We start from the raw sequence: 18,694 nt of genomic DNA on the forward strand, positions 1-18,694 counted from the left end.
GTTGTGAGGGGAACAGAGTTTGTATGTGTGAGCTTGTTGCCCAGATCGTACCTGCGGTAGATGCAGATGTGTGTGTGGAACCAGAGCGGAACCGTGAAAGGGCTACTGAGAGTCCACTGTTGGGCAGAAGTGCACCATCTGTAAGGTCAATACCAACACCAACAAATGGAAGAGGCTGTCGCATTCAGGGATATTAGGTGAACAGGGGTGTGTGTGTGTGTGTGTGTTTGTGTGTTTTTCCCCCCCACCACACTGCACCGTTTGGACCCATGTCGCTCATGCAGCTCTGGACTAAATTGTATTCACAGCTGGGACAACCACTTCCCAAGGTACTGGTACTGCTACTGTTTCTTGTGTATAATACGCTAAATCAAGTCTGCTGTTTTAAGACTTGCTGTTATTTTGTTAAACTCTTTCTTTTTTTTATGTCACAGTCAGTAATTGAAAACTTTGAATTGTGACTGAGTTGTATTGTCCTTATCAAGGAACTTCTAGATAAGACTAGTAAGCACTTTATTACTCATTTATGGCTGTTTTTGTCTTTTCTTCTTTTTACTTTTCTATTTTGAAAATACTGCCATATTATAATCCGATCATTGAGGGGAGCAGGCCCGTGCTTTTTCGTCATTTTGTTTTTTCACTCTAGAGCTTGGCCTACATTAAAATTAATCTGTTATTAAAAAAAAACTGTACACTTTTAAAGTGAGTGATAGGTTACTCAGCTAAACTGTGTGGAAATCAATTTCAAACAAGTTTTTGAATGCTTACAAAGGCCGATATCCTGGACAAAGACATCCTAGACTAAGAACTTTTTTTTTTTTTTACTAGCGTTCTCCGTTGACCGCCGTTTTCGAGTTGGGAATAGCTTAATTTCTGGTACAGAAAACAATAATCTACTCCACTTTTTATTTCTGCATATTAACCCAAACCCTGCTGCTGGTTATTAAAAGAGAAAAATGACATGTCTTTGCTGGCAGGCCAAAGTGGCCAGTCAATTACACTGCACGCCTTTGAGATTCTCATTCCCAGCCAGGAACTATGACAAATGATTGTCTCCCTCACTCCTTGCTGTCTTCCAGTAAATGTGAGAACCTGATATCTTGCGAGGCTAAATAGCACTCTTGTCTGTTTTCTGGATGGCAATCATATTTCAGGCTATTGTTGTTCTGCGCTGTAAATAGAACTGAACTGTTATTTTTATTTGCTATTCATTAGACTACAGTGTTGGTGGAATTGTAGCTCATATCAGTCAGTCTACAGCCTTTATTGGGGCAAGGCTTGATAAGCCCATTTCCACTGAATTTCTGATTAAGTTTATTGGCTCATTTAAAAAATGACCCAATCGTTGGTTTCAATTAGTTTATGCTTCAAACAACAATGTTTTTGTTAAATGACAAACGTACAGACTGAAGTTGGGTTGGCTGCGTATCCTGTAACCGGGGCTCATTTTCTTCTGTTGGTTTTTCCCTGACAAGCTGGCTGGGATGTCTCTCTCCACAACATATGTAGTTAATATATCCATGCATCAATATGCATGTTTACTTTCCACCTTATGCCACAACATCTGTTCTACACCCTTTTAAGGATAAGTTCACAACTTTTAGTCTATATTTAAAAATAGCCAGGTTCCAATATTAACACTGAAGAAGGTTTTATTCCTCCTCTTCATACTGGCAATATAGAGATACCCTCCTAATGTGCTTTAAATCTAGAAGATGGGGGCCAAAATTCACTATCCTGTTTCTGTTCCAAAAAGGTATTCCAACATTTATATGAAGCAAATCCGAGGCTTCAGCCATCAGTGGGTTCTTTCCAAAGCCAAGTCTTTTTTTATTGGTAATTTCACTATTGCTTTAAACCAGACTTTAAAAAAGGAATTGAAAAAATTGTGATCCTATACTTTAAGGCCAGGGTTGCAGCACAGCAGCCTCTTGGTGGGCACATGTTGTCAGTTTCCTGGTATTACGTTAAACCTCAAACATGGTCTAGTCGTGCAGCTTACGGGAAGTGAATAAACAATGATAGTGAGGATGAGTGAGCGCATGGGGGTTGGCCTGATGATGAGTGGCAAAATGAACAGCGGAACAAGAAAATCTTATCTCTTATCTTGCATGCCATCTTTACCAATATCTTACATTGTTAGCAATAATTAAACCTGTGAGCATTGTGTTTAAATGAATCACACATAATGGCCAATTAAAACTGCAACAGTGGAATAACCCAGGGTGGTGCTCGTGAAAAGACAACATAACGGGGTTATATCCTAGCTAAGCTAATTATTGCTGGACATTAAAACAATTCTTGCAGGATACAAGATGCCTTAAATATGTCAGGTCTGACAGTATTCAGAAACAGAACAACCACTGCAGTAGGGTGAATCTGTCACCGCACAGGTTTACCACAAACAAAAGATTTTAGTTTTCATGCATCTGTGGTTGCCTTTAATAATAGCAGAGCTGTTGTCCTTATTTCCATTTGACTTGAGTTTGGAATTTAAAAGTATAATCAGATGGGTATGTTTTGAAATTTCAAACTTTGTCACCTTATCATCCTGTAGCTGAACGGTTAAGATGTGTTCCATGTAATCACAAGGTCCCCAGTTTGGTTTCGGCCAACGTCCTTTTGTTGCACGTCATTCTCCTCTCTCTCTCCGCCCTCCAAAGTCAACTCTTCTGTAGACCAGAAATTAATGTTTAGTTGTTGATCTCTTCTGCCCTCTTGGTGGGATGTCACACTAATACAGTATTTTTGACGCGTGTGTGATGGAAATAGTTTTGGGCCACTGTGTCTCTTACCGGATGGAATTGATGTTGAAGCACATTCCCTTTTTTCCCCCCAAAGTGGGAAACGCATGCAGTAAACATTGGTTGTAGTTGTTTTTGGAGGGTTCTTTTAACTTCAAAATGTACTTTATTATGTGTTAAAAGAACCTTTTAATCAGGATCAAAAAGCCTTTTAAGTTTATCTGTCAGCCATCACGCAACCGTCATGATGTGAAAGTTTAGTCGACTTGTCGTAATAGTTAAAGTGGCTGGTGTCCCAGTTACTCTGCCCGTGGTTGGAAGAGAGTAAATACCCTCCCCAGTAAGCACAACCAACTTCAGCAACTTACTGGAAACAAGTCCACCATTCCTCAGACATTAAATCACTTTAAATGTCAGTGTTGCTGTACTGTTTATTACCAATTTACACATGCATATCAACATGTGAAAATGTACTTGAGGCTCTGACAAGTCCCTGTTAGAGCATGATGTTTTTGTCCTCTATAGACAATACAATCTTCTTCTTCACTGCATGCCACCAGTGTTCTCTAAAGTTGTGACCAATTAACACAGTCACATTGTCTTGCTTAGATTTTAATACCAATTTTAGTTATTCTCTAGGCCATTTTGCATGTGACTGTAAAAAATGACAGCGTTTGCCCCTGTAAGTGTTGTGTGTGATATGTTGACATTTCTCCATAACTGTGACGTCACCTTGGCGTCAACACTCCCCTCACATCCACTTTTTTTCAACACGGAGGAAGCAGGCTCACACACGCATTTAGTTATCACACAAACACAATTACCCACACACAGAATTTGAAGCTGTGTGAGTCATTTTTCGTGTTCTTTGTTTTCTTATGTTCTCTTAATTTCACAATCACACATCCTTTTCAGATGCCCACCATATTTTTTCATATCATTTCTTAGTCTTTTTTCAGGACTAAACAGGGATAAACTACTGAGACATGCCACTGTGCATGCCATCTCATCCTCATGGCATCTTTCTGTGCGTAACATCCTCTAGGCACCACCCCAAATACTTGAAATCTTTGTCACTGCTTCTCTCTATATTTCTGGCTCTTTCCTCAGTTCTCTTATTTTTTTTTCTAATCTTGTGCTACTTTTCACTTGTTTAACTTTGCTTGTCCTTCTTTGGTGGAGAAAGAATCTATATTTGCCAAGAAGATTTATTTGCTGTCAGTACCATGAGGATCGTAGAGCCTTGTTAGTTTCTACTAAGTCAGCTTAAGTTTCAGGCTCTCCTACTTGCATTACAGTTCTTTAAATGACGTGACATCCTTTTCTTTTCCAGAATGTATGAAAACACTAGGAATTTCCAGGAGACTTGTAAGCATCAAGCCGTACCTGGCTTGCTTTACTCAGACTTGGCACGACATGAAGGCTTGCCTGTCAGAAGGTTGCTGGACTGGCTTTGATTGTTCTTGAAATGTTAGTCAAGTCTAGCCTGTATGTGATCGTCTGTGAGATAGACAAAGATTATATAATGATTTTTCTTTTGAACCCATTATTATTATCGTTTCTCAGACCATCCTTTTTAAAATAACATTTGCAAATGTAATTTCAGCTGTCATTGTCAGAGGCCTTTTAACATCAGTTTCGGCTTGGCGGGGTCCTAAGTGAAGCTCTTTGATGTCAATTATGTCAACTAGTGAGCACTTCTCTAGACCTGAGACTTTTAGTTGTCTGTGAAGGACTTTCAAAAGTGTTTGAATGTATTTTTTGGCTGGAGGTTGTGTGACTAAAGGGTCCGAAACAAGATGTAAAACTTTCCATGCTTGTACTCGTAAAAAGACAGTGTCTTTTTGACAAATTGGCTCCTTGATCAAAGCTCTGTGACGGGATGAGCTGATTTATGTCTGCGTGTCTAATAAAGTAATTTCGGTATACAAAGACTGCTTTTACTGTCCACAAAACACTTGGTGTGCTTAACTATAACGCACCGAAACAATTTTATATTTAATTCAGAAGGGCTCTAACTGCTGCCAGTCTTCTCAATTTTGCTCATAAATCAGTGTTTGCTTCAAGTCTGTGAGATGGTCAAGGAAAAGGAAAAGCTTTGAGCTGTGCTATTAAAGTCACAGCTCAACAGATATGTCAGGGATGCAAGACATGCAGACAGCTTGGCATAACATAATCCAGACAGGAAGAGAGACACCAGTGATGGCTTTTTAGTTCCATGCCCCACTACTTAAAAAGACGCACACACTCACAGGCCATCAATAAGGTTCTGTTGAATGCATGGACAAGGTCAACAGCTGACCCCAGAAGGGAGAGCCTGGGGGGGGGGGGGGTTGTTTTAGTTAACTGATGATAAGTGTGGGATGGGTGGTTTGTAAACCTACCGTCCCACCACCCTTTCTACATAGACACACCACAAAAATTGACAGCTAAGACCGTAGCTTTCGGTGCAACTGCTTGTCTCGTTGACAGGGTTAATCAAGGTAACACCGTCATTTTGAACTACCTACATTACGAACAAGATGCATGGCATTTTATCAGCATTTATAGCCAGTGATAATATCTCCCAAAAGGATGTTGAGTCATATTAATATCAGTGAAAAGTAAGTGTTGGATTAAATAGAGCCTCTTCCTGCTTCAGACTTCTGTGGGAAAAACAAAACTAGGATAAACACAAAGTGAGAGGCTAAAAGGGCAAGCAGAAAAGGTGACAGAGATGGGATGGGAAACAAGGGGGATGGAGTTTAAAAGACTGTGAGTAATACAGTAAGTAAAAGGTGATAAAAATGTACAGTATGTGTGAGACAACGAGGTCATTTGATTTGTGTTCTTGTGTATCTACATGTGGGTGTGTGGGGTTAGTGGGAGGACAGGGTTACTTGTTTCCTGGCCTTGGAAAAGCTGGCAGTGTGTAGGAGGGGAAAGCCCAGGACATGGGCCGCCTGCCTGCCTGGGCTTTAGCCTGGCCTTAAAGCTGAGGCAGGTTATTGAGTTTACAGGATGAGGCTAAGGGCTATGTTTACAGTACTTTACCTGACGCTTGCCTTTTGATAATAGGGGGATCACATTAGCCTCTAATTAAAGCAGTAACAAAGAAAGTCATTTCTGTTTAAGGTTGGTTTATTGTCAGCCTTTGGCTTTGTCATGAACTGCATTAAAAAATAACTGAAGGGTCTTTACAGGTGGAAAGTCACAAAGGAATCATGGCCCTGTCGTGGCCCTGCAACAGCGACAACATGTTGACATGTCAACAGTTGTTGACATTTACAACATGCTAAAGAAATGTCCGGTGTGAAATAGCAGCTGGCAACACCATGTGTTTCACAGGAGGCATGTGGGTGTCCATATATTCTCCTGGATAACACTGGAGTTAGAAGTGGTAATAACTACAATGCAGAGGGTTTTACCAAACCTTTAGAGGAAAAAGGGTACAGTTGCATACGAGTTTAGACAACTGTCTTCATTTGATTTCAGAGGGTAAGATTGTAACATAACGGAGCTTATTAGGAAACACAAGCTGCGTCTTCTAAACTTATTCTTATAAGGAAATGTGCTAAAAAAGGGTTCCTATCTGATGAGCCATACATATATTTTAACCCAAGCGGTCTTTGTCGTGATACACACCTATGATTGATGGGGATTTTTGATTAGACACTGTTTTTCCTTTAATAGTAAGGAGAACCATTTACTGATAAAGAGAGGTACACAGTACATGGATTTCTTTTTTATAAAGCTAACAAAAAGATAGGGCTGTTAGATTTCCTTGTAAGACATGGCAGTGCCTGAGCTTATCATAGGTGTCATATCCAGTGTCATTGTAGTCATTATATCAGTAGCGGCTTTAATTTACTTCTCCCAAAGCCATATTTGAAGCTAAAAAACACCTTTTCAGTATTTTGTAATTGCTAATAATGATTTTGGCCTGAATGTACTTTGTAGCAGTTACGTCTCATAGTCATGGATTCACCATTTTATTCTTTAAGGAGGGGGTTATTTGTTTCAGATTACTCAACACTGTAAATACACCAACCATAACAGATGATGAAGCCAAGCTGTTTGTGGGTGGTTTGTGTTTGGAAGTGTATTTTTCCAGTTCTGTTCATTAGAGCTGATATCCACCACTTTAAATACAGCCATCAAGCAACTGTAGCTCTGCACTCAAGAGGATTGTTACTGCTGTTTTTTTACTGCTGTGTGCCTCCATTCAGCTTCACCAGGCAGACAACTGTCATGATCCAGACATTCAAATACAAGTTACTGCTTCTGTGGATACACTGTGTGAACCCCAGTGTACATATATTTGTATATGTGTATATACAGTGGGGCTCAAAAGTTTGGGCAAACAATTCTTGTTTGAGGTATTTTCGGCCATTCTTCCTTACCAAAGTCTTCCAGTTCTTTGAGATTTCTGGGTTGTCTGTCACACGCTGCTCTTTTAAGGTATATCCATAAATTTTCAATTATGTTGAGGTCAGGAGATTGTGAAGGCCATGGCAAAACCTTCAGTTTACGCCTCTTGATGTAATCCACTGTGGATTTTGAGGTGTGTTTAGGATCATTATCCATATGTAGAAGCCATCCTCTCTTTAACTTCAGCTTTTTCACAGATGGCATCAAGTTAGCGTCAAAAATTTGCTGAAATTTTATTGAATCCAATTTTCCTTCTACTCGTGAAATGTTCCCTGTACCACTGGCTGCAATACAACCCCAAAGCATGATTTATCCCCCCCCCATGCTTAACAGTTGGACAGAGGTTCTTGTCATTAAATTCTGTGCCCTTTCTTCTCCAAACGTACCTTTGGTCATTCGGGCCAAAAAAGTTCTATTCTAACTTCATCGGTCCACAGAACTTGTTTCCACAATGCATCAGGCTTGTCTATATGTTAATTTGCAAACTTCAAACACTGATTTTTGTGGTGAGGACGTAGAAGAGGTTTTTGTCTGATGACTCTTCCATGAAGACCATATTTGTACCAGTATCTCTTTATAGTGGAATGGTGTACCACAACTCCAGTGTCTGCCAGGTCTTTCTGGATGGATCGTGCAGTAAAACGTGGATTTGGACTTGCTTTTTTCACAATCCTGCGAGCTGTTCGGTCTGATATTTTTCTTGGTCTTCAAGGTCTTGCTTTAACTTCCACTTTTCCTGATGACTGCCATTTCTTAATTACATTCCAAACAGAGGATATTGGCATCTTAAAACCCTTTGCTATCTTCTTATAGCCTTCTCCTGCTTTGTAAGCGTCAACTATTTTCAGTTTCAGTTTTCAAGGCAACTGCTTAGAAGAAGCCATGGTGCAGATTGTTGGGGCAGGGTCAGCGGAGTCTGGTCATTTAAAACCTTAAAGTTGACCTGGTCTTTCCAGACGATGACTGAGAACAATCCTTGACGCTGTCAGGTCTCAGCTTTCCAAACGGGGCATGTTATAAACTCTGCAGGGTGGCCAAACTTTTGTGTGTGTGTGTGTGGTGTGCGTGTGCGTTGTGCGTGTGCGCGTGTGCGTGCGTGTGCACTTTACCATGTGAATAAGAGGTGGATATGCTGCTGGCTTTAGCATTCATAGCAGAGGAGAAATTGAAGTGGGAACAATGTGCAAGGCAGACAGCAGGGCGGAGAAATGACATGCACATGGGTTTTCACATGTTCTTCTGTGTATGTGTACAAGCATGCGCACACTCAGATGCATGCTCAGAAATAACAAAGATTTGAAGCAGATTTGATTCTCTGAAAACACACACACACACATTAAGAAATTTTTATTGCACGGCAGAAAAAAAGAGCAAGAGAGAGCCAGGCAGGATTAGTAGTTATACGGTTGTGTGGCTGTGTGCTGTGGAGGGAGCCTGATTACCATCAGAGCAGTTGGAATTCAAGCCTTATCTCTGCTCGGCAGGGGCCCAGTCTTAGGAACAGTAGATGAACTAGCCCTGGGTACAGGCCTGCCGGGGGACAAACACTGCTGCCTCTGTTACGCTCTGCTTAACAACTCGATTAGCATGGTCCTGAGGTTGGCCTTGTCTTGGTTAGCACCAACCAACCTGCCGCAGTTTTCTGTGACTCCCTGCATCAGGACTGTCTGTCTCCTTGATAACAACACTGCATCAGCACAGAATGCTCTGTTACATGAATTTAAATGATGTGGAAAACATAGAAGTCATATCATAATCTAACATAGACCTGCAGGTCCAAATGCAAATCACATATTTTCAGAATAAATTGATATAGGACTAGTTTCAGTTTGAGCTTGAATGCATCCAATGTAATGCAGCATATCAAAACCATTAAGGGTTTCATAACAATTTTTTTTACAAGCAAAGCTATTATGACAGCTCACACAGTATCTTTTAATTGAAACCCAAGTTAAGCTGTATTTTCATATCAAATCTCATTAAGTAGTTTTCCAGTTCTTTTTTTTTTCCATTAAATGTTTATTCTACTAACCTTGTTCATCAGCTGTTTGTGATTTAATCTGTTGCAAGGAAAAAAAACATTTTTTCCATGGTAAAATACATATGACTATGTGCTCATCTGTGTTTTTCCCCAATTTGCTGCGGTGAAATGATGCGTCTGGTGACACAGTATCCCTTTTCCAAGCCTCTTGTTTACTCAGCCTATCCTCAGCCAGTAGAGCCAAAAAAGAAGCAAGGAGAGCATTTGGTGATATATACTAGAATTGGATAGGAATACACAACTGATAGTATTAATCAAAGAAAATGGAGAAATGAAACGTGGTAGAAAGCGACAGGTTATGTGGGAGTGGTAGTGATATTTAACAGAGACTCTCTACATTCTAAATCTACACTTCTGGCACCCTAGAAAAAGTGGCTGTTCCACTCAGCTGTATCTCTCACTCTCTCACTCACACACGGAAAAAAGGAAAGAGTGGGAGAGTTGCAGAAAAAGGCATACTCATAGAGCTCCTAGCAAACGCTGATAAGCTGAGTGCCGTATGTACCCTTGAAAAACCTCTTTCCAATACACAAACATCCACACGCTACGGTCAGCGAGTTGTTTCTCTAACGTCAGAGGGCAAAAATATACCCCATGTGTCTGTAAGGGTGGGCTTGTGTTTGTATACCTGCTGTTTTGTCATGTTGCATCTTGCTTGCCTGTGCAACCTTTTCAGATGAACTGTGAGTAATGGCTAACAGGCAGCTATGACTGAGGTTATGTCCGCACAGCTTCATAGCATTAATCAGTAGCAGCTTATATTGTTGAGACCAAGGCAGCATCACAACTTATCATCTCTGTTTCAGGACAGTTTTACTTTGGGTTCTCACAGCTTAGACTTTTTCTTTGCTTATTAGTCCTTTTCAGTCATAATAACATAGTTGTGCGCCAACCCAACTCATTATGTATTGTGCTGTACAGTATTTTGTATCTGAAAAGTGTCACTGTGGAGGTGCCAAACCATGTTTAAATGCAGGACAGTTACAGAGATGTGTAATACTTACTGTATAAATAATAACAATGTTTACAGCACAGACAACCAGGCCTTAAAAGAAAAGTTCAACATTGTGTATTATATTCGTACTCCTGCCGGGATTTGGATGAAAAGATTTATACAACTGTCATATCTGTATACTAAATATGATGGCTAACTTAGCTCAAACACTAGAAATTGGGAAGCAATTAGCTCTGTCTTAAGGTAATAAAATGTTTAAAAAAATTAAAATGCTTACAAAAAGCCTGGCGATTGTGCAAAGCAAATGTAGCCTGCTGCTGATGGTAGAACTATATACAGTACTACACTACTCATGTCTTTACAGCACAGAAATGAGAGGGGTATCAATCATCTCATCTAAGTGAATAAGCATGGCCAGGTTGGACTACAGTGTAGTATTATAGTGTGGTAATATAAAAGGCTGCTTCATGTACCTCTGCAGGGTGAAGTTAGAACATGGGGGTGTGGGAACTTCCACACAAGGCCCACAGAGTATAAAACACACATTTCAGACTACACTCTGGTAAACACATACAGCAAAATGGAGATTCATACCCCCATCTCCAAAAACATTTTCTCCTCCGTTCAACTTGTCGTTGTCTACCATGTTCTCTCCTCCCTTCCCATCCATCTATCCCTATCTCCCCACATCGATGTTTATAAGTCTCAGGGGGCCCAAGGGTGCCCGGGAGAAGCTAGTTAAAGAACGCAGCATGCTAATGGCTTGGAAAAGATATGAATAGAGGGGCGACTGTAAGGCAGCCATAGCTGAAATGATACACACGGACACAAGCACTCTCATTATGCCTGCCCCTCGCTTTCTATTTTACGTGCTCACTCTCACACATCTGTGTGTGATTAGATTTTGTTTAGGCTACTTGTGTTACTCCCACAAGAGTGCAGTATTGGCTGAAATCCAGAATGAATGGGCCACCTTTATTGTCTGTGGTACACTCCTATCCATATAACGTTTTTTTCTTTTTTAGGTATACACATTATTCTTCTGTTGCACAAGCTGTGTGTTGTGTCTGCACTAGGATATATAATAAGGATATATAGTTCTCCTTTATTTAACTATGAAGCTCGATGGTAAAGGGAGTATTTGGAAAGGCTATGTCTAGCTGTGGTTGCATACACTGGTTTTGATTTGTCACTTTCACAAACACTCTTTAAGCTGTAGAAATTTCAGTATGACTCGCTGCTCTGCCCATGATGTTGCCATACATCAGTGGTTGAACTTAACACCCCTCTCTTTCTCTGGCTTCAGGACCTGTCCTGCATTGATGACCTCTCCACAAACTCTCTGTTCTCTTCTCCGCTGACTCCCTGTCGGAGTATGCTGATGCCCAGTCCTTCATCAGCCCAGACAACCTGAACACAGTACCTACCCTCTGGGACATCAACACTAGTACCACCAACGCACCAGCACAGAGCCAGTTGGAGGTCAGTAACACACACACACACACACACACACACACACACACACTCATACACACACAGATTACCACACAAATAGCTCATCTTACAACTATTATGTAATACATACATGTTTGAATCCGCGCACACACTTCTGTCATGGAGATGGACACCAAGCACTAGCAGGCAAGGATCAGATTGACCCTCTTGCTCCGTAAAACATTAGTGCTGTTCTGGCTCTCTGCCGCCTATCACTCTCAGATGGGACTGTCATGGTGTAGCTGGGTTAGTGTTAATTCTTCTGAAAATACAGAAACACCATCCACGCTAAAACTGTTTTAACCCAGGCGTCACTGCTATCTACACACGGGAAAACAAATGTTTTTTTAATGTTTATTTTATTTGATAATTCAAAGGGCAGGGTAGTACGCCTGCACGATTCAGGGAAAAATATAAACACGATTCTCTGCCACGATTGTTTTTCTCACAAAGTGTAATTTTTATTGCACATATGAACCAAAACAAATTGACAGTACCAAACAGATTTATTTTGGCACCGATAGCACATTGCGTATCACCACAAGCCTGAAAACGTAGCGGCTTCAATGAAGAGAAGGGAGGGCATTGCAGCGCTCGGGAGCACAAACCTATTTTATACAGTCCATGTTAAAAAACTTACTGAAGAAAGTAGTTTGTGATGCAGTCGGCTCGTAAAACAAAATAGTAAAAAAAAAAAGAAAAAATCAATTATTTGGCTTTTATACAGGTATTACTCATTCTATGAGATAAACAATAATCATCTTTGCTTTTGTTGAACTGTCCCTTTAAAGAAGCTCTTTGAAGTGTTGTATTTCATGGTCTCCAAGTCGGTCTGAGAAGAGCAACTTTGTTCTTGAGTATTAATCCTCTGTCCCTGCTCGTATTGTTGTTGAGTCTATTTTGAATTAGATGGGTCCAAGGATATCTTTTTGATATGAATCAGAGTACATTTATTTCTGCTGCTTTCTGAAAGCCTTTTTATGTTTTCCTTTTCATTCTGCCATCATTTCATCCATTATGTTGCCCAGACACTCATGGCTTTATCTGCCTTTTGTTGTTGTTGTCATTGGCTTTTCACCGCCAGACAACAAATTGCATTTTGTTGAGTGCTGCTCCATCAGACATCCATGAAGTGGCCACACACACTCATGCACATTCATTTATACACAACACACACATACAGTGACATATCATGTTTTGTCTGTTACTCTTTTCTTATGCATTGCAACCGTTTTCATTTGTTTTTTGTATTTCTTCATTTTATGTTTTGTTGACAGCTGAATGGCACCAGCAGGTTTCATGGCTTGGCCAGTTTGGATGATATAACTGCTATTATCAGCACCCCACCTTTAGGAGGATTCCAGGTAGCCACACCAACCTCTCCAATCTGATGTTAAAATGAAACCAAGCTCTCTAACTAGATGAGCCTAGTGGCAGTTGTCAGTAATGCAGAGATATTCAGTGTATGTTATATGTCTAATGTGCAGCTGTTATTGCCCTGTGTTTGCAACACAAGATGAGGCTTAATTGTTTTACATGGCAACATAACATGCCACTAATCTATGACTGAGGGCCGCATTAGTAACATGTGATGAGTGAAATTGTAATGGTTGCTCCTTCTTTGGCAGGTCACAGATGACGAAAACATTGCATGTTGAATGTATTGGGCATTGCGCAAATGCACATTGCATAGAGAACAGATCTTATACAATAAACTGGATTACCTCATTTAATATTCTACGTATAAAGAAAAGAGACAGTTTAATATAAATGGGACTGTTTTGCATTTCCAGTTTCTCAGATAACATTAATCTGACGTTGCCGGAATATGTGAAGCACTGTTCTGTCAACAGTTACAAACATGTTTTGAAGCTTTATTACTTCTGCTTCAGCTGGTTTTACGCACCGGTAATTTAAGTTGTTTTTTTTACCGTTGCACTGGTTAACATTCTCAAATAAGGAGCTCTAGATGTGCTGTGCTAACCTTTTACTAACTACTACTACAGTTTTTTCAGCTACAATGTATTTTCTAACTTGTCTTCACATAAGCTGGAACAAGAAGCATAACTCCCAAATGTGGCTGTTATTATTAATGTGAATTACATTATTAAAATCTCTTTGGTGTTCCCAGCCTCAGAGAACCCAGTCCCCCCCAGAGGAGGAAGAGGATGCTGAAGAAGAGGAGACAGAGGAACTGGGACATGTAGACACATATGCTGAGTACAGACCTTCGAAATGTAGGTCACTAGACTAAATGTCAACATCTAGTTATCTATTATTACATCTACAATTTACTTCTTAATATAGCAACACACTCGTGCATTGAACACGTTTGTGAAATTTTCCCTTCTTTAAACTGCCGTTTTGTTTTCTTCCTCTCTACAGCCACTATAGGAATTTCTCATCCTGACATAGTGGTGGAGACCAACACGCTATCCAGTGTCCCTCCTCCTGACATCACATACACTTTGTCTATCCCTGAGGGAACTATAAACAGTGGCCTACTGTCAGCTCTGCAGCTAGAGGCCATAATCTATGCCTGCCAGGTACACACACAGTACATAATGTCATTTTTCATTTTGCTTCTATGATTAATGGTATTATTATGCAGGCATCTTTGTCCACGCATTTTCTCTTTGTGCGCCCTCAGCAACACGAGGTTATCCTTCAGAACAACCAGAGGGCAGGCTTCCTGATCGGAGATGGGGCAGGGGTCGGAAAGGGACGCACCGTGGCAGGAATCATCCTGGAGAACTACCTTAAGGGAAGGAAGAAATCACTATGGTATGAGAGATAAAGAACTCTGGTAGACCCCATAGAGGGGCCAAAGAAATAACTTTAAACCTAAGTAAATACCACAGTTTCATTGGATTTCAATCAGGGTTCAAAATTAAAATGAATTTATATGATTGTGTGTTGCATGCAGTTAGTTAGTGCATAAGCCGTTCAAATGACTGACTTTCCTGCTTCTGCCCTCAGGTTCAGCATATCCAATGACCTGAAATTTGATGCAGAGAGGGATCTCAAAGACATAGATGCTCAGAATATTCCTGTGCATGCCTTAAACAAGGTGAGTCCAGGTGGACTTAGTGTGACAAGCGGAGAGAATGTGTTGTTCCTGGCAACTGTTTGAGTTATATGTGCATCAATGAGAAGCGGATCCAGGAAACACGCTATATTTGGCGACAGTGTGGCTCTGTAAATGCTAATACACATCTCACGAATACTCTCCTCTTTCGAATGTTTGATTTATTATTGTAGATTAAGTATGGAGACACAGCTACCTCAGAAGGAGTCCTGTTTGCGACTTACTCTGCGCTGATTGGAGAGAGCCAGGCAGGAGGGCAGCACCGGACAAGAATTAAACAGATCATAGATTGGTGCAAGCCAGACTTTGACGGAGTTGTATCCTTCCATTTAAACAATAATCCAATCCAATTGTTTTCTAACACAAATTTGTGTTCCAAAATCTGCATTGTTTGCCCTTGACTTTTCCCCATTAAAGATTATTTTTGACGAATGCCACAAAGCCAAGAATGCCACATCTACAAAGATGGGCAAGGCAGTGCTTGACCTGCAAAACAAGCTGCCCCGGGCCAGAGTGGTGTATGCCAGTGCCACAGGTAGGCTGACACACAAATAAACACACACTTGTACACGTAATGCAATACAACCAAACATTTTAGAATATTGTTTTTCCCATCTGTATCCCCAGGTGCCTCTGAGCCAAAGAACATGATCTATATGAGCCGCCTGGGTATTTGGGGTGAGGGCACGCCCTTCAGAGCCTTTGATGACTTCTTGCACGCCATTGAAAAGAGGTTTGTAGGGTGACACGTTGCGGAATTCCTTCAAAAGTGTTCTGTTTTCTGATTGCCTTTCAATCATGTGGATATGTGTCTTCAAATTGTAGCTCTTACTGGAAAATACCATTTTATAAAGGCCAGACTAGGACAGCACTCCGATTTATCTATTTATTGGTATTTTAGAAGGCAAACTTTTAACTTTATTGCATACAAATTCCATAATATATCACAGAAACAGTTTTATAAAAACATATTTACATACACAGACACCAACACAACAGGTCCTGTACAAAAGATAATCGGATTAGATAAGTACAGGGAGTTATCATAGCTAAAAGTTAACGTAAGATCCAAGGGGATATGTATCGCCTAAATTCTACTATATCAGTGAACTGTCGCCAAATTTTATAAAATGTTTCAACTAAACCACACATGACGTCTTTGATCAAAAGTGGGACGTTGTGCTTGTTTCCAGTTCAATAGAATTCCAATTTAACTTTTTAATATTGCCCCACAGATGTGGTAAAATAATTCACAATCAGTGTGTGGTTATGGCTGGTTGATCCGTGATTGAGTTATGTTGAATAATTTATATGCTCTTTGTAAACAGAGGTGTCGGTGCCATGGAAATTGTTGCCATGGACATGAAAGTGAGCGGGATGTACATCGCCAGGCAGCTTAGCTTCTCAGGGGTGTCTTTCCGCATTGAAGAGATCGCACTGGACAATGACTTCAAACTGGTCTATAACAAAGCTGCCATACTGGTAAGCATCATGCCTGTGTCTATTATATTTGTGTATGCTTATGGTAAGGTGTGTAAGATTTAAAAAAAAAAAAAACACACTATACATTAAAGTGAATCTCTGTCCAGTGGGCAGAGGCGTTGCAGGTCTTCATGCGTGCAGCTGATGAGCTGGGCCTGGTCAGCAGGAAGTCGCTCTGGGGGCAGTTCTGGTCGTCTCACCAGCGCTTCTTCAAATACCTCTGTATCGCTGCCAAGGTCCGCTGCCTGGTGGAGCTGGCCCAAAAAGAGCTGCAGGCTGGAAAGGTCAGCACAACACACTTGAACACTGAGTCATATAGTATGTACAGTTGTGGTCAAAAGTGTACATACACTTGTAGAAAATCACAATGTTATGGCTGTCTTGAGTCTTCAATAAGTTCTACAACTCTTATTTTTCTGTGATAGAGTGATCGGAACACATACATGTTTGTCACAAAAACAGTCATAAAGTTTGGTTCTTTCATAAATTTATTATGGGTCTGCTGAAAATGTCACCAAATCTGCTGGGTCAAAATATACATACAGCAACAAAATATGTCAATTTTGGTGATGTAGCGAGTTGTGTCAATCAAATTAGCTCATGTCATGGCCTCTTCACTTCTTCTAAGTGATTCTGATTGACTACAGCTGTTGACTTCTCATGAGCCATTTAAATAGGGCTCATTTGACCCAGTGATTAGACTCAGCTACAAAAGCTACAATGGGAAAGTCAAAGGAACTCAGTGTGGATCTGAAAAAGCGAATTATTGACTTGAACAAGTCAGGGAAGTCACTTGGAGCCATTTCAAAGCAGCTACAGGTCCCAAGAGCAACTGTGCAGACACTATACGCAAGTATAAAGTGCATGGAACAGTTGTGTCACTGCCACGATCAGGAAGAAAAACGCAAGCTATCACATGCTGCCGAGAGGAGATTGGTCAGGATGGTCAAGAGTCAACCAAGAATCACCAAGAAGCAGGTCTGCAAGGATTGGAAGCTGATGGAACACAGGTGTCAGTCTCCACAGTCAAGCGTGTTTTACATCGCCATGGACTGAGAGGTGCCGTGCAAGAAAAGAAGCCCTTGCTCCAGAAAAGGCACCTTAAGACTCGGCTGAAGTTTGCTGCTGATCACATGGACAAAGATAAAACCTTCTGGAGGAAAGTTCTCTGGTCAGACGAAACAAAAATTGAGCTGTTTGGCCACAGCCCCAGCATATGTTTGGAGGAGAAAAGGTGAGGCCTTTAATCCCAGGAACACCATGCCTACTGTCAAGCATGGTGGGGTAGTATTATGCTCTGGGGATGTTTTGCTGCCAGTGGAACTGGTTCTTTGCAGAAAGTAAATGGGATAATGAAGAAGGAGGATTACCTCCAAATTCTGCAGGAAAACTTAAAACCATCAGCCGAGGTTGGGTCTGGGCGCAGTTGGGTGTTCCAAAAAGACAATGACCAAAAACACACATCAAACTGGGTCTAAACAAGCTAGCCTTTACTGGTAAAATTTTGGTCTTATATTTATGTCCTGCTTATTGTAAGGTGGTAAGTTAAAAAAACAAAAACCACACATATACTGAACTGAAATTCTGCCCAGTGGGCAAACGACGGTTGCCAGGTCCTTTGGATGCAGGCTAGCTAAAATGGCCAAGGGACATGGTAACCAAAGTAAGCTCTGTATTTTTTCCCCAGTCAGATTGGTGCTCACCAGCCTATTTTGAAAAACCTTTATCTGTGCCAAGGTCCGCTCACTGGTGGATCCCAAAAATAGAGTTGTAGACTGAGACAAGACAGCCAAACATTGTGACACTAGGTATAGTACCTTTTAACAATGTATAAGACTATAAATATTCCCCAGGAAAATTCAAGCAGGAACTGGTATTGGATAGATAAGCTGCAAGGACAGAATACCTTTTTTTTTTTTTTTTTTTTTTGTAAATTAAAGCTGGTTTGAAGCATAGTTAGGCCAAAACGTTGTTTTGTCTGCATAGGAATATCAGAGTTTTGAATGTTACTAGTTGAATCTACAAGCATTATTAAGGTTTTATTAAGCATTTCACACAACTTGAGATGAGTGCTTTTTTTCAATAATTGTGGTATAATACAACACAATAGAATTGACTTCAGGTAACACAGTAGACCTGTTTTGTTGTTGATGTGTATTTGGTTCACCTCCACCACAGTGCATCGTTATTGGGCTGCAGTCTACTGGAGAGTCCCGTACCAGAGAAGTCCTGGATGAGAATGACGGGCATCTCGACAGATTTGTCTCTGCAGCAGAGTGAGTGAAAAAGAAATATGTTCTCTGTTGGTTTGTTTTGATACTGTATGTTTTTAAGTTGATGTGTTTATTTGAAAGAATATTTACTAAAATGACAAAACGTCTTCTCTGGGTTACAGCCCTGTCTGAACAGCTAAATGCTCGCAACAGCAAGGTTTTTTAGGAAAACAGGAAAGTTTAGCATTTCTCATACATTAAACCCTG

At 40.6% G+C, this 18,694-nt stretch overlaps 1 protein-coding gene across 1 annotated transcript in view; it reads left to right on the forward strand.

Moving 5' to 3' along the window:
• sbno2b (strawberry notch homolog 2b) overlaps positions 1–18,694 on the forward strand; it is a 69,237-nt gene that overhangs the window by 38,909 nt on the left and 11,634 nt on the right. Inside the window, 13 exon segments of the mRNA XM_032525035.1 lie at positions 11,457–11,505; positions 11,508–11,632; positions 12,922–13,008; positions 13,776–13,881; positions 14,030–14,190; positions 14,295–14,428; positions 14,624–14,714; positions 14,906–15,049; positions 15,150–15,267; positions 15,360–15,465; positions 16,061–16,214; positions 16,322–16,498; positions 18,393–18,490. Of these exon segments, the coding sequence (XP_032380926.1) occupies positions 11,457–11,505; positions 11,508–11,632; positions 12,922–13,008; positions 13,776–13,881; positions 14,030–14,190; positions 14,295–14,428; positions 14,624–14,714; positions 14,906–15,049; positions 15,150–15,267; positions 15,360–15,465; positions 16,061–16,214; positions 16,322–16,498; positions 18,393–18,490 (1,550 nt within the window).

This window comes from Etheostoma spectabile, chromosome 9, assembly GCF_008692095.1.
Source record: "Etheostoma spectabile isolate EspeVRDwgs_2016 chromosome 9, UIUC_Espe_1.0, whole genome shotgun sequence".
Taxonomy (NCBI): domain Eukaryota; kingdom Metazoa; phylum Chordata; class Actinopteri; order Perciformes; family Percidae; genus Etheostoma; species Etheostoma spectabile.